This window comes from Dermacentor silvarum, chromosome 2 (genome assembly GCF_013339745.2).
Source record: "Dermacentor silvarum isolate Dsil-2018 chromosome 2, BIME_Dsil_1.4, whole genome shotgun sequence".
Classification (NCBI taxonomy): Eukaryota; Metazoa; Arthropoda; class Arachnida; order Ixodida; family Ixodidae; genus Dermacentor; species Dermacentor silvarum.
Window position 1 is genome coordinate 156,393,739 of NC_051155.1, and position 24,763 is coordinate 156,418,501.

The 24,763-nt window shown below is 45.5% G+C and overlaps 1 protein-coding gene across 1 annotated transcript in view; it reads right to left on the reverse strand.

Moving 5' to 3' along the window:
• LOC119440492 (probable chitinase 10) overlaps positions 1-24,763 on the reverse strand; it is a 160,746-nt gene that overhangs the window by 42,525 nt on the left and 93,458 nt on the right. Inside the window, 7 exon segments of the mRNA XM_049662940.1 lie at positions 244-444; positions 3,280-3,350; positions 3,989-4,156; positions 8,969-9,082; positions 13,744-13,946; positions 14,563-14,685; positions 23,653-23,844. Of these exon segments, the coding sequence (XP_049518897.1) occupies positions 244-444; positions 3,280-3,350; positions 3,989-4,156; positions 8,969-9,082; positions 13,744-13,946; positions 14,563-14,685; positions 23,653-23,844 (1,072 nt within the window).

A 24,763-nucleotide genomic window follows, 5' to 3' on the forward strand; every position in this document is an offset into this window, starting at 1 on the left:
ACAAACAACAAGAAGGCACAGGACAGAGTGCTGTTGCCACAACTCAGAACTTGACACATTGTCCAATCCCTTCTTAAGGTTTCCTATGCTTTGTCTGTGCTGTAACGATGCCACCAGAATTCATGATGTTCCTGCTTGCAAATGAGGAAACACTGCACGAAGAGAATTTTGTTAAGCGATCATATGCTAGAACGATATCAACGCGGGAATGCAGAACGGTGTCTAAGAGGGCGTATTTCTCACGTGAGTTGTTCTGGTATGCAGGTATGAGGTCCTTGACTTCTAGCGTGTCCTTGTCGATGCCAGCGTAGTTCAGGTTTACGTGCGTGCACAGATCTCCCGGAATGTCCCGGATGCGATAGTTCATGGGGCTGTAACGGTCTGCTGCCCAGCCATGGTAGTAGCACACTACGGGGCTGCCACCGTTTCTGATGAAGTCGTCATCTGAAATGGCACGCAGTGATTCATTATCATCGCGAATAATTAACAAAAAATAACAAATAATAACAGAAAGTCACAAGCCTGCGCGGCACACGCAGCACAGTCACAGCGTAAGCTGGTGGAGCGGCTCAAGAGTAGCCTCAATTTGGGCACCACACACAACAGGGTCTTCGCGGCAGTCTGTTCGCCTCGTTTTGACGAGAACGATCTGAACTCTCCGCCCGGCGTCGACGGCGAGCTGCAGCTTGTTATGCTCTCTGCACAGCAGTCTGTTGAGCCCGATCAAGCCTTACAACTGGAATTTACATGTCGGGCACGCTGCGTTTGCAGGCATCTTAACTAGATGGCGCCGCCATACTGGCGGAGGCTGGGGATCACGTTCTTTTTTTTTTTTTGATTGCGCGCCTCGTTTGAATGGCATCTCGTCGTCTGCGCCTGCGCACGATGCGTTTGCAGGCACCTTAACTAGATGCCGCCATCATACTGGCGCAGGCTCGGATCATCTGCGCCTGCTTTAAAGGACATTTTTCCGGCGCCCGATAGCAAGCGCTTGCGTGGCTCAGTGGTAGAGTATCTGGCTCCCATGCAGCGGGCGCTGGTTCGATCCCGGCGGGAAGCGGGTACTTTTTACGCATTTCCAGCGACAGCGGTTACATTCGCCGAACGCCGTCTGCGGCAGCGGCAGCGGACACCGTCGCAAACCGAAACGATCCATCAGAAATGGCTCATAGCCGTAAAATACGATGCAAAATTAGAATCATCAGGAAAGGTTAATACCCCCGTAAGCAAGCAAATGTGCAATGACTGAATATTAATGAATAAACGAAAGAAAGAACGTGTTTAGGCTGTGCATTAGGTGCTCGCATGTTTTATTGAGGAGGTCGACCTACAGCGTGATACGTTTACTTAACACTGCGGCTTATTATGTCTTGCAAGAAGTCTGACCCCTCCGACCGTATGACTTAATGCATTGCCACGTGTGAAGCAGGCTTTCGCCTTTGCGTGTTCCAGGAGTGTAACATGCTGCTAAATGTTTATGCGCATCTGCCACCTCATGTCTTTTAAAACCGACTCTGAGAGCGCGAGATCCGCAGTTTTTTGTATAGCGAATCGTTCTTTCCCTCATTCTTGGCACTTTGCAATAACTAGGTAGCTTCCCGTTTAACGTGCACCTAAATCGAAGTACACGGGTGTTTTCGTATTTCGCCTCCATCGAAATCCTGCCGCCATGGCTGAGGTTTCCACAATGCGTTGGACCTCTACACATTTTTCTCATGAGAATACTTTTCTATGCACGCTTAGGGCACTTATGACTGACGCTTGTCGCAATAAAATCTCTGTAAAAACAAAAACCAGCAGCCACGTACACTACATGTGCCGTGAAGACATGATTGATAAAACAGCTAAACTGCCCCGTAAATAACCACTGAAAACAACGATAACCTTCAGTGATAAACGTTCTCACAGAAAAAGAAAACACATGCACGGTTTCATGCGAATTATATAGTCACGAAAAAACCAACAAATTAGTAAAGTTCCGGAAATGAGATTTTCGAAGAAGCATCAGCAACAAAGTAGGTTAATTTTTCGGAAATGCTGAATCCTTGCTAGAGTTTATATTACCTAATTGCGCACGTGCGCTACGAAGAGGCGATAACATGGACTGAGTGAGAAAACGTTAACACAATTGTTTTTCTCCGCGCAAATCAGTTGTGTATGCTTTACTCCGACTTCGCCCCGTGTTTCGTACTCCGTGAACGTGAACTGATGTTGGACCACTGAAGATTAACACAATCATTTCTTTTTTTTTGATACATTAATTTGAATTTGGACTTCGTGCTTTCCAATGTGTAAATCTCATTATGTCGTTTTTTTGGGGCACCTTACATTACAGAGCGTAAGCTAGCGCTCATTTAACTCAACTGAAACCATTGTGCGCATATCAGGATGCTCCAGGAATAAGCAAATAAACGCACACTAGAGATGCGGCACGGGGGAAACCCGAAATCGTGATTCCTTGTTTACAATGGCTTGCATTGTTCTCAAGACGGACAAATAGTACGGAAGCAGGTATTTACCATGAGCGTCACTTATTTTGCTATGATTGAGGATTTCCTGTCGTGCTACCATTCTGGAAGTTTAGTTATGGTTTTTGTTACGCAATTCACGAGATACAAAGGGCTGAATTTATAGAGATGTTGTTCATAAGAACTGCTTGTTTTTTGGCCATTCGGCTGCACTAATGAACCTATCGGCATTTGATGGTGCCTCTTGATATAGAAGCCATTCTGTCATGCGAACTGCATTGTAACTATTGGCCCAGTTTTCCGGTGGTTATTCGCTTGCACCTTTTGTGTGCATCTAAATATGCGCGGACACAAGTGGTGGTAATGATGTTGCTATAGGTAGGACTAGACTGGCACACTTGGCCGTTAAATTATTCACCTGAGCGTTTTTTTTCCCACGTCAGATATCACCACGCCTCGATCAGTCCAGTTTCGCGCAGAAACGTAAGTAGAATACCGGACACTTCATTGCGCACCATTCGCGGTTCTTCCGGGAAAACTAACTGTTCTATGGGTTAGGTGATTTCACTTGGTAGCTTTCATAGCCTGTTAGCCTTGTCTAAGCTGAACTGTAAATGTAAAATGTTTACCAAAAATAATCAAGGATATCTTTTAACTCCGACAGTGCTGGGTCTCAGGCTTGAAAACCATGCGTTATGACATTGCGAAGCAGTAGCCAACATTTCGGCCGCTGAAATATTACCTTCATGACAATTGTCGACTGACTTCGGGCAGCCTGTTTTGCAATAGTTAAATTCGGTGAAGGGCTTACCTGGGCGAACAGTCGGAACTATGTGGACCAGCAGAAAACCACAGAAGAAAACGGTAAACATCGTGGAGGTCCTGAAAGTGCAAATAAATTCGGTTAAATCACGCGCAATGTACTTAGTCGTTAGTAGCAGATCTGCGATTTCGTTATGTTCTACTCAAGTGAACAAAAATCAGAAAGTAAAAAAAAAGATGAAAGTAACCTACATTTACATAATATGAACTACAAACTATAATAATTCACTAGCGTAACGTACGTCGAAAATTGAACAAAATGGTATTTGTAGCATACAAACAAGCAAAAAAACATGAAATTTGAAGGCATAAGACGGGTGATAAAATGAAGAGAAAATAAAACTTCACCAAGAATAAATTTGTTTTTTTCGCTCGACAGGGTGTTCAGCAATACTTGGGCTGCCACCAGCCGAGCGCTCATTTATTCGCATTCAGCCGCCGATCAGCGTGACAAGCATGCAAGTTTAAACGGCCGAAAAATACTCGGCGAGAAACTCTTCTTGGGCGCCAACTTTCAACACGCTCCCTCGTTTGCTCTCACACCTTTCGCGCCCGCGGAGGAGCTGTCAACGGCGGCGAAGGTAACTTGCCAAACCTACACGTGCGCGCGTCGAAAGTTAGCGTCTTTTGTAAAGCGCGCGCGCGCGGACATGACATGCACGAAGAACAAGGAGTACACGACGATGCGTCCTACTCACCGAGGAAGCCGCTTCTGACACGTCCGAGCGTCCAGCGACCTTCGTATATAGGGAGTTGCAAAACAGGCGTCGACGGCGTTGCACGAGCGGTACGAAAGAAGCGGTTTAATGGGCGTAACAGAAACACCCCACAACAAGCGACAAGGATTTCCTCCAGGCTGCAACGCTCAAACAGAGGCGCGTGCTTGCGGAGTAGAGATAGGTGCGTGCGCCTCGACAGAATCACCGAACGGATAGACAGTCCGCAGGCGTCGCGCTATGGCGCGTACGATAGAAGTTCCCTTTTCAAAAACCGGATGCTACAGCGAGACGCATCCCTCTATCTTTCCGTTAGGTCGCGTTGTCTACGGCGTGCTCCAGGGGAGCCACACGTGCTGGCCCCTGCAAAAGCGCGCGATCTCCCGAGCCGTCGCCGTCCACCCCCCCTTCCTCCGCTGTCGGCATGGAGAGAATGGAAGCCGCGTGCTTTCCCCAAGGTTACGAGAGATCGAGGACGCCTGGGCAGAGCGACTTGTTTTCTTTGCTCGGGGTGAGAGCGCAGGCCATGGTGGACGCGCGTCTGCGTGCACACACGCAATGACCGACCGTAGAAATACCTACACGAGTTAACTACAGGCCGGCCTGGAAAGTGGTGGTGCTATTGCTAGCTTTCTTTGTGCGCGCTTGTTTGCCTGTGTGTGTGTGTGCCTGTATTTGTATTTGCTTGTTTGTGTTTATGAGCATTTGTTTGTGTGTGTGTGGGGGGGGGGGGGGGGGAGGGTGTAGGTGTGTTGGTGTGTGAGCCTGGAAAACCCCGGAATTCCTTTCGCCAACCGGAGCAGTAACTTGAGGTCTTTGCCTTCGGCTATGATTTGTAAGCTATTACCTCGCATGTATCGCCGATGATGGGGCACAACTGTTCCCAAGCCAGTGAACTCAGATGAAGGAAACGTCGCTGTCGCGAGCATACAATACCTCTTTTCTAACTTTGCGTTTATTAGGCTAGTTCATGCTGCCTGGGTTGCTTGTGCTTGTGGTTGCTTGTTTAGCAAAGCTCGGAAATGTATGCGAGAAAGAAAGGATGAAATAAATAGCCACTGAATGGCGCAAGCTATGAATGCTTTAGTTCTGGTGTCTTCCGACCTAAAGAATGTCACCAATAAAGCCTCCACTTTTGATTTGATGATCCTTACGCAGACAAGAGAAGGGAAGCGCAGTCGAGGACGGCAGAAAACTAGGTGGAGTGATGAAGTTAGAAAATTTGCAGGCGCAAGTTGGAATCAGCTAGCGCAAGGCAGGGGTAATTGGAGATTGCAGGGAGAGGCCTTCGTCATGCAGTGGACATAAATATAGGCTGATGATGATGACGCAGACATAATTGGAGTTGTTATAATAAAACAAGCATAAAGTTCGCATTAAGGCACTGGAACGTTAACAAAGAGTGCGGACATTGCCGAACATTTCAATTACTTTTTTCAATCTGTGTTTACTAACAATACAAACGCGAATACAGGCGAGCATTTACAGTATATTATACGTTATCCAATGGAAAATCTTCGTAGTCAAACAAGAGGGAGTATTCGAATTTCTGCTGAATTTAGATGCAAGAAAATCTAGTGAACCCGACAGGGTAATTTGTCCTGATTTTCTGAAACGCTATGCTGAATGGATGTTCGACTACTTAACGATAATTTTCGAGAAATCATTACATACAAATTCATTACCCAGTAACTGGCGCAGGGCCGTAGTTATACATGTGTACAAAGGCGGTGATCGCACACTTGTAAATAATTACCATCCCATTTCACTCACATGTATCAGTTGTAAACTTCTAGAGCACATCATCGCAAAACACATTTTAAAATTTCTAGAAGAGAATAGATTACTTTACTCATCCCAGCATGGCTTCCGTGCTGGACTATCCACCATTACACAATTAATCGAAGTGGTTCATGATCTCGCTGCAGCCTTAGACGAGAAGCACCAGATTGACGTCATTTGTATAGATTTTGCAAAAGCCTTTGATAAAGTGCTGCATGATAAGCGATGAGAGGATTAGATATCGAGAGAACTGAGAGAATTAGGTATCGATGAAAGACTAGTGCTCTGGATAAATAAATACTTAAGTGATCGTAAGCAGACCATACAGTTTAGATGGCAGTTTCTCGAGTCCACTGCAAGTGCTTTCAGGTGTTCCTCAGTGATCGGTATTGGGTCCACTGTTTTATTTTATATATATATATATATATATATATATATATATATATATATAGCAACGATATCTCCGCCTTTGTTGAACAACCGGTGATACTGAAGCTTTTCGCAGATGACTGCCGAACTTATTCTACCGTAACCAATGTTCAGGATCAACTCAGAATTAGTAGTTGTTTAGAAAATTTCAGCCAATGGTGTAATTTATGGGGCATGAAAATAAATTACTCTAAATCAACATACACACATATGACTAAAAAAGTAAGCGTTCTGCCTTTTAAGTATTACATCGGTGGTAATTTGTTAGTTCGTGCTAACCAGTTTAAATATTTGGGTGTTACAGTCACGCATAATCTGACATGGCATACGCACATAGAAAATGTGTGTCCGAAAGCGAATCAGAAACTAGGTTTCTTAAGGCAAAAACTAGATCAAGCTTCGCGAGATGTAAAGCTGATAGCTTATAAAACTTTTGTTATGCCTTTACTTGAATATGCCTCAGTCATCTGGAGCCCCCACCCGAACGCAATGACTACAATGTTAGAAAAAGTTCAGCGTCGTGCTGCGCGCTTCATATGCGCAAAGTACCGCCGATTAGATTCCGTCACACAGATGTTGCAGTCCTGTGAACTGGAAACACTAGAAGCACGAAGACAAAAGAATGGGCTCAAAGTGTTTTTCAGGATACTACATGGACAATTGAAAATTAACAAAGATGAGTACGTGCAACTCCCAAGGAAACGAAGCAGTCGTGCCAATAACCAATATGTTTTACGACCATACTTTGCTCACAGTGATGTGTTCCACTATTCTTTTTTCCCTGCCGTGATTGAACGTTGTAATGCGTTACCAAGCTTTGTGGCAAATGCCAGTGATGTTTGTGAATTTGAAAAATTGTTAAACACGTATTTCTGTGATTTCGCTTCTGCTTGATGTACCTGTATATATGGTGTGTCTGTATTTAAAACCCTCCCTGTAAGAACCCTCAGCAGAGGGTTGACAGTATGATTAAAATAAGTGTGACCTTCAAAAGGCGTCTAGTTTTCAAAATGGCATTGATCAAGAGAACGTGTGTTCGATTCCGGATGGCAACGGCCTCATTACAATTAAAGCTGAATGAAAAGAACATCAACGCTGGGGTACTGAGAGCAATAGATACATGTTAAAAAGAAATTCGGTAGAGACACTTAAGACTGCTTACATGCGGGAATGCGACAGCATTATAGTCTGTTTGGTGAAATGTCTTCGACTGAGGTTTTCGACATGCATTAAGTTGTTTCTGCTGATTCGGTGTGCGTGTTTGCGTACGTTGGTCACAAACCAGATACATTCGCACCACTTTGCTGCAGAACGATGAATTTTATTTCAAGCTATTCCATCCTCTATGTCTAATGGTAGGTCTGTCGAAATGTGGACGGCGCAAATGCGTCTTGACGTCTGCAATGACGCGCGCACTATAGGCACACCTTTAGTCAGCCGGAACCATGGACCCGATGTGGCGTCGGGGGAGGCGGGCTCGTCTCGCACCCGGCAGGCCCGGGTTAGATTCCTACCTAGACCGAAATGTACCAAATGTTCCTTTTGAAGCCATTAATTTACTTTGTTTACTGGAACCTCCCTTAGAAATTTGACGTCAATCCAAGAATTTTTGATGTGTTTTTACTCTGCGCCGTCGGCCATTTTTGGTAGCATCGCTCGGTCACGCCGCCGACGACGCCGGATTTTCGCGTAATGGCGCATTGAAAGTTCCAGCAGAACACATTTCACGATGAATGGTGATGTTAATGTGATTAGCATTGAAGCAATGTCTCAACACACCGTATTGCCGCCGCAGATAAGCGTTATGCATCAGGCGTGTACGTGCAGACGGATTGCTCTCTCGCCGCATCGCACTGAACACGCTGCGGCATTCAGCGGTGCTGCTGCGAAGTTCACGCGTGGCGCTTGGGTGAAAAAACGTTCAGACAAGTTTTTCTCAATATGTATGACGTGCGTTAGACACCGCCCAAGTATCGGATAAATTTTAAATGATTTTTAGCCATTGAAAAGCAGTACATACTAAGTGGCACCAAGTAGGTGTCAAAAAAAAAAAAAGAACTTTGTGCCCTTCCACTCTGTGAAGGAGGATGACCAACGAAGCTTTTATGTGTTCGTATATAATTACGAAATTATAAATATGTGTGACTATACATATGCAATTAAAGCATCAAGACAGACTCCCTAATCCACCTTAATCCTCCTTCATCCACCTTAATCGACCTTATTCCACCGTAATCAACCCTAATCCTCCTTAATACACCATATTCCCCTTTAATCCTCCTTCATCCACCTCAATTGGGAGATTGGTGTGACGTAATGGTGTCCATCACTGGTTTTAACACTTATGACACTTACGCTTATGGTTTGACACTTTTGTTAGGTCGTGTATTTTTATAGGACAAAAATAAAGGCATTATTATTATTATTATTATTATTATTATTATTATTATTATTATTATTATTATTATTATTATTATTATTATTATTATCATGGCATGGCGCCCAGTAAGGACGCATGCTTGCTCTGCTCGTGCCCTTGTTTCGGAAAACAGCAGTTCTTTGGCTGTGAAAAGTGTGGAAAAACGTGTGCATGCGAAATGTGTGACCTGGCCAGACGACGAACTGGAACTTTTGAAGTCCGGATCGCGCTCCTTTTGCTGCAATTTGTGTGAGTTAAATCAGCAGGGTGTTAAGCCTAGCGACAACGAACCGAAGGCGTGCTCCCCGCAGCTTTCCCTTTCCCAAACTGACTCCCCCTTCTCCTCTTGTGCCCTACCGGGTGACCTTGGCGGTGGCATGGCAGGTCTGCGTCGTCTCCTCCTCGACGCGCTGGAGGGAATCTCGTTCCTGAGCGAAGTTTCCCAACTGCGAGAGGAGAATGAACGCCTTCGTAAGGTCCATTCCCGCGACGTAGAGCAACAGACCCAAGCCGTCGCCTCCCTTCGAGCGCAGGTTCGTTGCCTGCGCGACTTGCAACTGCCATGCCTGTGAAGACGCCTGTCGACTCCGTAAAGTCATCTACCCTTACTACTTCTTCTACTCCTGCCTCAACGCGAGCTGATGTACCTGTGTTACAACGCACTGCTGAACGACGAGATGCCGTTTCCCCACGTGATTTCGCTTCGTCCACTCTAAAAGCATCCGAGACTACACAAAAAACGAGAGTCCTGCCTCGGTTGGAGTCCGAAAGACTTCGACATTATCTGTAGCTCAACGGCCGCACCGACCTAAGGCTATTTTTGTGTCTAATTTGAGCTCTGAAACGACCTGTTCCGACCTGACCAACCACCTAAAGGCCTTGAATATTTCTCCCATCTCCTGCCGCCGACTTAGAACTAAATATCAATCGTATTCTTCTTTTCATGTAGCCGTCGATGATGAAGCCCTTAAGTGCCTGAACGACCCGTAAATGTGGCCAATGGATTACTTGTTCAAGCCGTTCCATGGGGTGCTACACGATGACATGATTCATGCTACTGAAATAACCCGCAAGGATCAAAGTGGCGTGTAATTTGGACATTTTTTACCAAAACGCTCGTGGACTTCGCACCAAAGCACGTGAATTTTTTTGCGATGTAATCTGATCTTCTTTTCCTATTTTTGTTATTTCTGAAACTTTTCTGTGTGGTGACATTTCGTCTTCAGACTTCTTTCCACCGCACTACAACGTCTTCCGCAGTGACGGGGACTTCAGTGGATCTCAACAAAAAGGTGGTGCCGTACTGATCGCAGTTGACAATTCGCTGAGATGTGTACGACGCATCGGTATAGAAAGTGTACGGGAGTCGATATGGCAAGAAGTCAGCCTAGCCCGATGTGAAAAATTGTTAATATTTTGTTAATTGCCTAATATTTCCCCTGTTTTGTTTGATGAGGTCATCTCTTCCATTGAAAGTGTAATATCCTGCCATAGTAAGCACAAAGTAATTTTTCTTGGTGATTTTAATACACCAGGTATTGATTGGAACACACTTAGATATTCTCATCACAATCATTACACAGAGAAACAGCCTGTTGTTGGACTTTCTGTCCTTCTGCTCCCTTCAGCAGCATAACATGATCGCGAATTCCTGTGGCAACGTCTTAGATCTTTGCATCTCGAATACTCAAGTTTTAGATGTCTCTCGTTCCGAAATTTTCCTTGTGCGTACCGATATGTTTCATTCGCCACTAAAGATAACTGCCTCTGTGTCAGCACTGAGGCAGAGCTTCTCCAGTGGCGTAAATGAATCCCCACGCTTTGCTTTCAAGCGTGGTGATTATCTTGGTTTATATAATTTCTTGTCCACCACCGACTGGTTACTGGTTACAGACAAAAGCAATGTTAATGACCAAGTAGATCAGTTTACGGGGCTTGTTTTGAGCAGTATGCGCAAATACATTCCCCAGTATACAGGCCTAAACGCTCTAGATATCCCCACTGGTTTTCGTTTGAACTGATAATTGCCCTAAAGCATAAAGATCGCGCAGACCGAAAATCTAGAGTTCCGTTGCCTAATGAGTGCAGAAAAGAATTCCGCTTTTTTCGGGCTCTCTGTGGGATCAAGACTCATATATAGCATTCTTGGAAAAGAGCCCCTCCGACCAGGCGGCGGAATTTTGGAAGTATATCCGTAAGAGCTCCAATAAACGTGGAGAGGGTTTTCGCTTACTTGACTTTAGAGGGGCAGAAGTCCAAGCAGTCGCGGATTGTTTTGCAGCCCATTTTTCTTCCTTATATAAAGATGCAGGTTTCAACGCTGGTGTCAGTCAGCAGCACACGACTGTTCCTACATCTAGTGTGGTGTTGTTTGATGGAAAGCTTGTCCACGAATGCCTTAAGCGCTTGAAGCCTTCCCTATCCAGCGGCCCTGATGGCATCACCTCCGCAATTCTAAAAGCTTACGGCAGTATATTTGCTCTAGTATTGACATCTATATTTAATAACTCTTTGACTACTTCCACTTTCCCTCACATGTGAAAAACTGCTCGTGTTTTTCCTGTATTTAGGTCTGGATGTAAATCAGATGTCTCGAATTATCGCCCAATTTCTCTTCTCTGTGCTACGTCCAAGATTTTTGAGCTTGCTCTTCACACCATATTGTCTTTTACTGTGAGGAACTCGCTCATTCCGAATCAGCATGGATTTCTCACCGGCCGCTCCACTATCATAAATCTCGCAAGTTTCATGACACAGATCTCCACGCCGGTACTTCAAAGGAGGCAAGTTGACACGATTTACAGTGATATCAGCAAGGATTTTGATGAAGTCAGCCACTCGCTGCTTCTGATCAAGCTTACGCAATTTGATGTTGACTCGTCAGTTGTGAAACTCTTGCGCAGTTATCTTCTTGATAGATCGTGTTATGTTAACGTCAATGGCCAAACGTCTTCTTCTTACATGGCAGCTAGCGGCGTCCCTCAAGGGTCAGTATTAGGACCACTCCTTTTTAATTGTTATTAATGACGTTCTTTCTGTTATTCTGAACTCTTCTTTCCTTTATATGCCGATTACATCAAGATTTTAAAGAAAATTCCAACTGTTGATGACTGTCGCGCCCTGCAGTCTGACCTGTTTTCCTTTTCTAAATGGTGCAATGATAATAACCTTACCTTGAATGCTGCTAAGACCAAAGTCATGACTTTCACACGCAAACCAGCAAGTATTTTTTTTCTTTTTCTGTAGATTCTGTGCCGTTGTATAAGGTCGGCGAGATCAATGATCTTGGTGTATTTTTTGATGCAACCTTACACTATTCGGCTCACACTGAACGTGTTGCAATGCGGGGTATGCGCTCTCTTGGTTCTGTATGCAGACTATCGAGGGAATTCAAGTCTCCTACACCGTTCCGCAAATTGTACACAACCATATGTCTTCCTCAACTCGAATATGCGTCGGTCGTCTGGAATGGCTCTTCTAGATCCAACAGTGACATTATAGATCGTGTCCAGAAAAAGTTTCTAAGCATATGTAATCACCGCTTTGCAAACCTGGACATTGCACCCTGTACTAGCACTGTTGGATTGTTGTCATTGCCCTCACTTCGCGACCGACGTAATCGCACTGACCTTCTGTTTCTCTTCAAACTCCTTCACGGTAACCTCACGTGTCCCGAACTTCTCAGCTGTGTCATGTTTCGTATCCCACGCAAGATCGCCAGAGAGAGAGAGAGAGAGAGAGAAATAACATTTATTAGCCCCAAAGGAACTAAAGCCTAAGTCCGGGCCTCCTGGTAGGCTCATGCCTCCTGGCCCAGAACGTTCTTGACGTGCTGCACCAGAAGCGGCCACCATAGTTTTTCAAACCAGAGAACATAGACCTTTCTATGTTCCTGCTCGTCATCACGAACACTCAACTGTCCACAGAATACAGTCTTTATAACGCTTACTTTCGTGATCTTGATATCTTTCATAACTCCTTGTCATCGTTCTTCACCGAGCTTCGCCTTGTGTTATAATTTCATGCATTGTTCAAGTGCCCTTTTCCTCCCTTTTCTTTTGTATTTACTTTGCGCTTTGTTGTCGGTACTCTCTTCTTTTCGTAATTTTTATTTTTATTCATTTATTTTTTTATGATATTTCCCTGCAGTGTTTTCTTTTTGGTTTGTAATGTATGCGTGCGCCAGCACTCACACCTTAGGGTTGTTCCTGGGCACGTTACATAAGCATGATTGATTGATTGATTATTATTATGTTAAGGAACCTACATACATAGGCTACTGGGGATTCAATTTTGTCGACGCGACTTTTTTCTACGCGCCCTGTCGATGCACGCACTTTTGGTCAGAACCTAGCGATATACAGCTTCGCTGTAAATTGTTAATTGAAGAGCGGCGAAAACTGAGCGGTATATACCCATTGACTCAAGTGGGCGTGAAACAGTTTCACTGAAGAGAGGCCCACACTGTACTGGCAGTGAGCCGAGTAGGCATCGAAGAGGTTCATTGAAAAGCGGCGCATACCTAATGGCACATAACGAGTGCTCCAAGTCGCCATCAAAAGAGATTCGTTGAAGAGCGGGACACGCGCAATCCCGCATACCCAACTCCGCATTCCCAGTGATCCATGTCGACGTGAAAGAGGTTCGTTGAGGCGAGGCACATAGGTACAGATGCCACATACCCTTTGATCCAAGTTGGTTCAACGGTTGGTGTCGAATCCTGTTCCCTCAGTACAGCAGTGTGATGCGCTAACAATTCGACCATGGACTAGCTAGCGACCCAGGTTGGCGGGAAAACAGTTAGCGACATAGGTAAATAGATAGATGGATAGATAGATAGTATGCCCAGTACAGCATGCAAGCGTGTGAAGTACACTAAGAATGTTAATTGAATTAAAAACACAAACGTTCTCTTACATTCCCCGGCTTGCTTTGAGACGGTAAAATCAATCAATCAATCAATCAATCAATCAATCAACAATCAATCAATCAATCAATCAATCAACCAATCAATCAATCAATCTATTCACGAACTTGCAGTTTATTTTATAAGCTTCAGGAACGCGCTTTGACAATGTCGTCTGTAGAATGAAAGTTCCTCGTCGACTACGGTATGACGTTCGACCTCGTAGTCGCTTCTGGTCGCTGAGTTACAGTTCGATTCCTAAGCTCTTTGAGTGCCTTTTGTCCGACCTTGTTGAAGATGACGCTCATAAGTGGATTCTTGGGGCCACAAAGCCCTCGGAAATCATCCAGGTCGTTGTTAAACACCATAACACCACGATAACCTTCTCGTAGAATGAAGTCCATCTGTAACGACGTAAAATAAATAAATAAATAAATAAATAAATAAATAAATAAATAAATAAATAAATAAATAAATAAATAAATAAATAAATAAATAAATATTTCTCTGCTTTTCGCTGCTTTTATAATCGAACACTTCTAGACTATGCTGAAATACATAATTAAAAAGAAAACCGCGAATTTTAGTTTTTGAAAAACAGTTACTCAGAAATACTACTCTAGACAACATGTAAAACGCTAAGCTTCATAAACTCTTTTGAATGAATGAATATTATTAATAAGTCTTTGTTATTACAAATCTGTCTCAATGACCATAATGAAAAAAGGTGGACCCCTAATACAGCAAAGCAAAAGAAAACCAAACCACATGGAGACACGAAATTGCGGCAACTACCACTTACTGGTAATAGCCAATTCAAAAAAAAATAAAGATAAAGCTCTTATATGTGAGTTAACATGGCTGAACAACAGCGCTGTCGTTTATACTCATTTAAAAATCTGATACGCTCTACCACAGCGAGCCGTGATTGCACACTTGTTCATTTATCGTATAATAACAGGAATTTCCAACTTATTCGAAGTTGTGAGCTGATCGGCGCCTTGCGTTATTTACACCCACCTTGTGACCGACGCTTTCTTCATCTTCATAGCCAATCCACTGATCGCCGCTGTAGGCGTAAGGACACTTTGCTTCGTCATCAAATTCGCGCGTCCAGTTGCCACTTTTGATGTCCATGCATATCTTCTCGCAAAATAAAAAAATAAAGAAAAAGAAAGAATAAAATGAAAGTGATGACGCATGTTGAGCCCTTAACGTTCACGACAGCACACAAACCATGCAGATGATTTGAGTAACATTTCGCACTTTAGCATGGCAGTAAACAAATTTTGTGGAAGTCCCCCGTGACCTCCACTTTCAAGGACATGATGCTTTAAATGCTACCTCCAAACAAGCTTCCCAACAGCTGGGAGGAGTGCGCCACTGCGTCACGAACGTGCGAAAAAACATGGTGGACACTGCTATTGCAGCACTTGAAGACTATGGTGGGCCAGGGCCTGAGTCTACGAATGAGGCCCGGACTAGAGCTTTAGTTTCTTTTTTTATTAATAAAGGTCATTTCCTCCTCCTTATAGCATCTGATAGTCGTTCGAAGGCTTAGCATAGGTTTTAAATATACTCAGGACTATCAGAACTGTGCTTTAAGTTTGAACTTTACAGCGCGACTATGAACGAGCAAGTGGGAAGGGTATCAATGTTTCATCGTGACCAGACAGGCTTCCATCAAATCTTAAACTTCATAAAAGAGCAACTGTGCCGTAAGAGCCAATAACATTTTCACCTGAGAAGCATTTCTTTAATTCGACAAAAGAGAAATTTAGCGAAGAAACCCAGGCGGTCACAGTAATACCCAATAATGCTTGATTGAGCAGCGAAAGTTTTGAGCACCGAGTCTCAAAAACGTCCTTAGAAAATGAAGAGTGCATGAGTGCTTCTTCTATCACGCTCACAAATAGAACGTAATATATAGATAAATATATAAACGGACAGACGGACGGACAGACGGACGGACGGACGGACGGACGGACGGACGTGGCTAAAAATGAGTCAAGCGAAAATTCGTTTGATTTATAAATTTGGTTTTACACAAAGTGCGTTAAAAAGTATTTTTACCTATATCCTCCTTAAAGACTAACATCGCTATTCTAGTACTTTGGAAGCGCATGATAGATGCTAGGAGAAAAAAAAAATGCAGCCAGTTCCTGCACAGCTCCAAGCTCGCCGACCAAATCTGGGCCGTCTAGCAGGCAAGGCCTGGATGTCCCGGCGTGGAAGACCTGATTCCGGGTCATCAATCTGCAGGACACTTAATAAAAGTTTTTACCAACCTCACGTTTACGCCTACGCCCCTCTGTTAAAACGCCGTCTTCCTGCGCTAACCGGATTACCGGACAAGCTAAAACACTCTAGTACTAATCTAATGCTTATAGTGGCACCGAAGCCACCATGTTTATAGTTGTACTGTGTCAAAATTCGGTATTTCATTGCAACAGCAATTATACGGACATAGTAGGTGCGTTCGATCGCGGTGGCGATGCACGTTAAAGAACCCCAGGTGGTCGAAATTCATCCGGAGCCCTCCTCTATACGATGTGCCTCACAATCAGAACTGGTTTTGGGACGTAAAATCCGAGAAAGAAGAAGAAGAACGGCGCATGCGAGGCCCGTGCGCCGTGTCAGCCGTGTGTTGTAGGTCTCGTGATCTGCTGTGGGTAACAGGGCGACCATGTGACGCGGGAGCCGAGATGGCTGGTGGCTTGATGCGCGCCAGTGTTGAAGGTCATGTGATCTGCCGAGTGTTAGAGGCGTGGCACAGTTGAAATCGTGAAGGAAGCGGCCGCCCAAAACTTATGCTTTAGGACCTGCACGCACGCTCCCCGCGGCCGGCGCTCTTCATCACGGTAGCATCGTGACTGCAAGTGCTCGCGTTCATCGAGTGAACTCTACAGATGTGTATTTTTGGCGCGTGACAACACGCTTGGGAAGTTTGTAAGCGAATGTCTGTTGCAATTTATATTGCCCATAAAGCTACGAACCTGATTTCGTGGAACAGTCGAATACCTTGCAATCGCTGTATTTTCAGGCGAAACTGCGACTTTCTTTGTTTCGTTACAGCCACATGTTAACCCCTTCTTCAACGATGCCAACCTTTGAGAAAATTAGATGCCATTCACAATTACTACCCACAATGTTACGATTTTCACTTTAAGCACTTTCATATAGCTAAACGCCTAGAGCATGCACACACTGATGCACATGGTTAAATCAGGCAAACACATTTGCTTATTTTTCGTCGTTATTTGGTATGTTTATCTGGAACTATCGGCCACCGCCTAGTGACAGCATCCTTAAATTTTAACGTCCCTAAGTTCTCTGCAAGACTTCGCATGACCTTGTGTATATCGCTTGTTTAATCTTTTTAACTATCATTTTTTAGTTCGAAATGCTGTTCCCATTCATGTCCCGCATAAAATAAATAACGGAATTTCCTAAACAAACTATGTGGAATATGCGTGAGTAAACAGCGCGAACACGAGACACAACAAGAGCGACAGGACATCGCGCTGGACGGGACGGGACACAGCACGAGCTACAGGAACATCCGTTGTCCTGCGGATGTTGCTGTGTACTTTAAGTGCTTACCTGCACGCATAACTCCGTTCCATACAAAGCAGTCAACGCTGTGGAGGCTAGAGAAACTTCTTACAGAGGCTTCGTTCGCACTTGGATATAGTTCGATGTTTTTGACCGCAATTGTGCGCAACAACGAAGCTGTATGTGGCTAGTCGATTCGTCCATCCATCGCCTGTACGCAGAAACTACCATCATCAGCAATGGCTCGAGCGTCGTCGTCTGCTTCCACAGCTGGCTCCATTGCCGCTCATCATTCCAGCGTAGAATTTCACTTCTTTTCTGTCGTCGTAATGGGGAGGCCGCGTTTACGGGGTATGAGCCATTCATTGTCTTACGTGACGGACATATTTACTTTTGACGCAATTTAACTTTGAAGAATCGCAAGCGGCAATGCGACAACGGCGGACTGCGGGCATACCGTCAGTGACGTCGTTTTCTCCGTCCCAGCCAAACGTGTGTGTAACCCCATTATAAACGCAAAGACGTAACAAATAATTCAGAAAGACTTTGATATACCTTAGGAATTAACCCAGTGATAAACACCGGAGCTGCACGTTTCAGCTTCGCTGGTTAACCATCACTACAGAGTGCTTGGGCGATAATGTTTATATAGGCTCAGTATTGACTGAAACAACTTTTAATCCTTAGAAACAAACACACTGTGGTATACGGTTGCTAATGCGTTGTTTTAGATAATATTTATTTTTGTTGTTCTTTCCGGGTTCTTTATTTGCAAGCCGTCGAGAGGAGCCTCACGTGCATGCTCGCGCGAGCGAACTCTATTGGCGCGCAACGATTGATGGATGGAAAACTTTATTGGGTCCTGCAAGGCTATGGGGTGACCCATAGGAGGGCTAATCCCACGTCGGGACCGGAAGACGGAGCTTCGTGGCCACGTCATGGGCTTGCTGCACTGCCCAAAGCTGTTCAACCAGATCCAGACTGCAAATGGCAGCCTCGAACTTGGCCAGGTCCTGAGTGTAATCGGCACTGGTGGTTCAGTCGCACGGCCAGAGCATATGTTTGAGGTTAAGTTATTCCTTACAGTTCACGCACTGTTTATAGGAGAATAGTTCCGCCATGTAGTAGTGTTGGCGTTTGGGTGTGGGGTACGTATTGGTTGGTATGCGGGGTATGACCTCCACCGGGAAAGTGTAAGAATTGGGTTGAAGATGAATATGCAGAAGACAAAGATAATGTTCAATAGCCTGGCAAGGAAACAAGAATTCAGGATCGCCAGTCAGCCTCTAGAGTCTGTAAAGGAGTACGTATATCTAGGTCAATTACTCACACAGGACCCTGATCATGAGAAGGAAATTTACAGAAGATTAAAATTGGGTTGGAGTGCATACGGCAGGCACTACCAAATCCTGACTGGGAGCTTACCACTGTCATTGAAAGGAAAAGTGTGCAATCATTGCATTCTACCGGTGCTAACATGTGGAGCAGAAACTTGGAGGTTAACAAAAAATGAAAACAAGTTAAGGACCGCACAAAAAGCGATGGAACGAAAAATGTTAGGCCTAACGTTAAGAGACAGGAAGAGAGCGGTGTGGATAAGAGAGCAAACGGGGATAGCCGATGTTCTAGTTGACATTAAGTGGAAAAAATGGAGCTGCGCCGGCCATGTAATGCGTAAGATGGATAACCGGTGGACCATTAGAGTTACAGAATGGATACCGAGAGAAGGAAAGCGCAGTCGAGGTCGGCAGCAAACAAGGTGGGGTGATGAAGTTCAGAAATTTGCAGGAGCAAGTTGGAATCAGCTAGCGCAAGACAGGGGTAATTGGGTATCGCAGGGAAAGGCCTTCGTCCTGCAGTGGACATAAATATAAGCTGATGATGATGATGATGATGATGATGATGATGTATTGGTTTGAAGTAGTCTCAAAGTGAGTGCTTGTGGTCTCTTGAGTGTTGGATGTTGTGTGGCAAATTCTCTTCGGCTGAGGTAGAAGTGTTTAGTGAGCTCGTTATATGTGAGTGGGACGTCCCTGTTCTCTCGGAGATGGTTCGGACCCGTGAGGGCGGCGCCGCAGAGGGTTAGTTCTCGCGCGCTCTTATGGGCCATCTCGTCAAGATTTAGGGGGACCTTCTCGATGTCTGAGGCTTGCTGCGAGATTACACCTTTCTGAAAGGCTCTCACTGCGCCACGAGAATCACTGTATATGTGTGGCCTCCGGGGATCTGTTAACGCCAGGGCGATTGCTGTCTGCTGGGTTATCTCTGGGCTGTTTGTGATAACCGTGGCTTGGTTGACGGTCTTGCCCGTGTTGTACACGAGAGCTACCGTGAAAGCTTGTCTGTCTGTGTGTCTTGCTGCATGAACAAAAAAGCTCTCTGGTTTTCTTTATGAATTTTGCCGAGAAGACTAGCGCCCCGGGCTATGGTCGTCTTTCTGTGTTGTGTTCCGGATTCATATTGCGAGGTAGCGTTTTGACTTCGAAGCGTTTACGCATGTCTAACGGGATGTCTGCGTGATGTGAGTTGATTTTAGGTTCGCCGAAGCCTAACTCCTGGAGAAGTGCACGGCCCGACCTGGTACCCGCCAGTCTAGCCAACTGAGCTCTTTCCTGCACCTCTGCGATCTCCTCGATTGCGTTATGTGTGCCAAGCTGCATTAGGCGTTGCGTGCTCGTGCAGCTCGGGACACCCAGTGCCTGCTTGGTGATCTTTCTAATTTGGATATTTAGCTTTGCGTTTTCAGAGGGTTTCCATTTGTGCATTGCCGCCACATATGTGAAGTGGCATAAGTCGAATGCATGTGCAAGCCTGAGTAAATTGTCCTCTTTGAGACCTTGTTGTCTATAGGTGATTGTCTCTCTTGGTGATAAGCTTGTTCACCGCCTTGGTATTGGCGCCATTGGCCTCAATTGTCATACCTAGAACATTGATTGACTCGACTATGAGAATCATTCATTTTAGTCTGAAGTTTGATTTCCCGGTCTTTTGCGTAGACTCAGCCCTTTGGTTTGGGTCCAGGTCTAATTGGTGTATAAATGAGAAGTTGTGACTTCGTTGGGGAGCATTGGAGTCCCGTGGGCTCTAGGTAATCCCCGATCGTATAAAGAGTACTTTGTAATGTCGATTAAATGTGGCCGTCGCTGCTACCGTACACAATATAGTGACATCGTCAGCATATGTTGTATACTTGATGCTTTAATTCGATGGCGCTGAGCTTCCTGCCTTAGCCTATTAGGGTTAGATTGAAGAAGGTAGGGGAGATGATGGACCCCTGTGGTATTCCCTTGTTGCCTAGCATTAGGAACTGCGGCGTTAGTCCGCTAACATTAAGCGTTGCTGTCCTGTAAGCTAGGAATGAGCTGACATATGCGTGTAATCTGGGACCCAGGTTGAGGTTGGAGATGGTATTAAGAATATATTAGTGTGACAGGTTGTCGAATGCCCGCTAGAGGTCGAGTCCTAGAATAGCTTTCTGGTCTCTGGAGTGGTTGACGATGATTTGATGCCTGATGAGCTTCATAGCATCCTGCGTGGATAGCCCTGCCCGGAAGCCAATCATAGCGTGTGGGTACGTCCCTCTCTTTTCTAGGTGTTTGGTAAGGTGGTTGAGAATGGCATGCTCGGCGGCCTTACCAACGCACGAGGTGAGTGAGATCGGTCCCCCAAAACCCCCAGCATAGATAATCTATCTATGCTTGGAGTTTTGCCGGGCTTGGGTATTGGACGGTGAGGGATGTTTTCCATTCGGGGGGGGGGGGGGGGGGATATGGCCCTGCTTCCAAATTGAGTTGATTTCTTTGGCAAGATATTCGATTGATTCCGTGAACTGCATAGCGGGGCGCAGGCTCCACGACCACCTCTGCCTGTGTCTGCATCGAGTACAGTAACCACACCTACAGCAAATTGAAGGTCGATGAGGGCACACGGAGAATATTGCTCTGTACGAGCTGATATAGACACGGAATGGCCTTTGCTGCCCTCTAGACCCACCGCCATGACAACCGGCCGTAGTGGTCCTCTGCGCCAAGAAGGCAAGAATGACAGGGCCAATAAAACCGGCGACACATCGGGAAATCATGGAGATGGGCATAATGAGAAGGAAATCGTTCAGGATGTGCTGAAGCACCTGGTAGAGTCAATGCGAGCGATTCTCTGCGGTGTCGAGAATCTGGCCGCTAAAGGTGCCCTGCAGGTGCTTGCCGTACTGCAGCCGCTTATCACGGCTCTTTCCATTTTGTAAAGCTTTTGGTTGACACCTGTGCTTCTGACGGAGGAGAAGCCCACACACCAGCTTCATCTCAGCGCCTTTATCTGAAGGTTCATTTGAACTAGTGACCACAGCCAAGGTTTGTAACTCGGGGGTGGCTTCATGAATGACATGTCTGAATGTCTATTAACAGAATGTTGAACTTGCTTTCACCGTTGTGCATCCCTCTTTCTATGTCATCATCATCCCTCATCACACCTTTATATCCCCGTTACCCCTCCCCCTGTGCAGAGTAGCAGGTTAGAGCGTGCTAGCTCAGGACGACCTCTCTGCCTTTTTTCAAATAAATTATCTCTCACTGTGTCTAGATTCTTAAGTGTTTTATTGCTAATGCCATCGGGGCCAGGGGCTGATTTACTATTGAGGTTGTGAAGGGCACTACGAATTTCCTCCACCTCAAACTCTCGATCTAGTTCCAGGTTATCCGCGCCCGTAGAGGTGGTGTATGAGCCGTTGCTGTTAGCACCAGCCAGCGATAAATATTTGTTGGTTAGCGTGTCAATGAGGTCTTTGGGAGTGGAGTTCTGTAGCGCCACGTGGGTTGCCTTATATATGGCGCGATGCTGGCTAGATTTGGTGCTAGTGCTGTCTAAAGGTGTTTAAGCAGGTTCCAAGCGCCATTGTTCGGCATATGCCCGTTGATGGCGTCGCAGACATTGTCCCACTGCTGCTTCGAAAGCTAATTAGCGCAGTATTCCTCTATTTGCTTGTTAAGCAACGAAATCTTTTTTCTTGACCAGCGGTTAAGACGCTGTCCCTTCCAGTTGGATGTGAGTGACTGTTTGGCTTCGAGCATGTGGGCTAGGTGGCTGTCTACGATATTTACAGGCAGGTCTGTCTATATTTTCGAGGTGGCAGCTCTGATATCATCCTTGATCGGTTTCACCCATTGTTCTAGTGTGGGTGTGAATTGGTCTTTGAGCCCATTTTCTCTGATTTCTCTGAAATTGGCCCAATCGACGAACGTGTGAACTTTAGGGACTCGTGTGGCTATTGGGAACGTTAATTAGTTTATGCAGTGGTCACTGCCTAGATCCCCGAGGAGATTACGCCAGCGGAATTCAGTGGCGTTCCTGACAAAGAACAGGTCGGCCGTCGTGTCTCTACATGCAGAGACACGACGCCTGTTCTGATAGGGAATGCCGGGTCTGTGGCGAGGGTGAAATCTAGTTCGGTTGCGCTTGGCCACAGATGCTTGCCCTTAGTTGTGTCATACATGCAGCCCCATATGCTGTAGGGAGCGTTCAAGTCTCCGGCGACTACAAGTGGGTTATCACCTGCTTTGCTACATGCTTTTTTGAGGATTAGTTTGAATCTGTGTGCGTAGTCTTTGGGGCTGCTGTAAATGTTAAGAACAAATAGGCTTTTAGCTTTGGAGTTCCTAGGAATTATTTCGGTCATGATATGTTGCAAATTACTACTGGGTACGTTGAGGTCGTGTTGAATGTGGGTTAGCTTGCTACTGATAAGGCGTTGCTATCCAGTTACGACCACACGTTTCTACTATGACGCTATATTCTGTGAGCGTAGGGTTAGCCCTGTTGATTTACTGTAGGAGAATTACATGTGGTGCGTCACCTGTGGCGCGAATATATTGCTGTAAGGGGGCTTTTTTTGCGAGCGTATTCCCTACAGTTCTATTGCCAGATTTTAAAAGCTTCAGAGTGATTGGCCATGTTGTTGAATGTGTGTGTCGTCAGGTGCCAAAGGTTGAACCAGACGTGTTGGGGTTGGGGTGTGATCTGTTTGGTACCACCGTATTTTGATAAGCCGAAGTTTCTATTGGTTGGGTGTTCGTTTCCATGGAGCGCACCCTTTGGTATAGGTCAGCGAGGGCACCACGGATGTGTTCCATTTGCTCGACTATTTCATTCGGCCCTTCCATGAGTGCGTTGAAGCTTTCAACTAATTTTTCTAATGTATCTGTATTATCTATTCTCGCTTTGGCTGCCTTGGTGTGCTGTGTGGCCCAGCTCGCTTCGCTGCGCGCCAGGAAGCGTCAAACTCGGCACGCAGCAAAGCATGGACGGAACGCCCAGCGAAGCATAGAAGAGAGTGTTGAGCATAGACGGAACGCGCGGAGTGATCACTTTTCTTGACCGAACTTATTGCGTAGGTTCCACAGCGTTGACTGCTATGTATGGAATGGAGTATAGTTATGCACAAATCGGTCCAAGCGCACACCATACCGACGTACAACCAATACATGCAATACTGCGATGCACATATAGGCAGAATAACATTTTTGTTAATATAGAAATACAAGAAAAAACTGTTAGAACTACCTCGTAGTAACTCTTGAGCTCATTAGAATTAACGTAGGGTCCCGCTTCCGCTTGCTCGCCGAACTTGATGCGTGCCTTGACTCCGTGATCCTTGGCGTCCCAAAGCACGTACGAGCGACCGTAGAACGCGATGCCAAGCATCAGCTTTCGCTTCGGAGCACCCATACGTACGATCCGTTTCATTCCTTGCGCCTGCAAGGATAGACTTTGTACTTGCGAGACAGCTCCAGCGTAAGTGATTCATACTGTCTCGACGCTAAGGATGATGAAGCGTCGAAATACTCAAGGAGACAAAGCGACAGCGCTGCCTTCAATGTAGATTGGTAGGCCTTTGCGGTTTTCATCGATTTGTCTTAAAGACGTACAGCTGTATAGAGCACTTGGCAAATTATTGTGCCTGGTTGGTGGATGAACGTTCCTTACATTTTGCTAGGCGAACAAGAAAGCAGTGCTCCAACAAATAGTCTACACTGAAAATGAGCACACGTCAACAACACGAAGTGGCGCCAGTTTTTCTGTCGAAAGACCTTCTTTACTGCGCATGGCTCCAGATGTAGCTTACTGCCGCTAATAAATTACTCACTGACGCACATGTTTCTAGGCCCTTAGTAAAGCGCAGCTAGTAGAGGTAGCGTTCATGAAATGAAAAAAAAAAAAATCCTGCGCTTGTGTAGTCCAAACCGTGCTCAAATCCTGCGCTTAATGAAGCTCCAATACTGCTCAAGTTCTGCGCTTGTGCAGTTCAAATCCAGCACTAATGCAGCTCCACTAACGTGAAACTTGGGGGAGTGCGAAGCAGTGATGCGCCGGTGTTTTCCTTATGTTACCTCACCGCTTGTTTAAACTACCCAAGCGCAGGATTTGAGCAGGATTGGAGCTACATTAAGCGCTGGATTCAAATTCTGCGCTTGTGTAGTTCAAATTCAGCGCTAATGCAGCTCTACTAACGTGAAACCTGGGGAATTGCGAAGCAATGATGCGCCGGTGTTTCGGTGTTTCCCTTATGTTATTCTTGAGCTATTATTGCACTAGTGAGGAGGAATCGAGCGCTTGTGGGGTGGTGGCGCCCTCTCTTGCGCTGCGCTCGTACCACACTGGCGTTTCGGAAGCG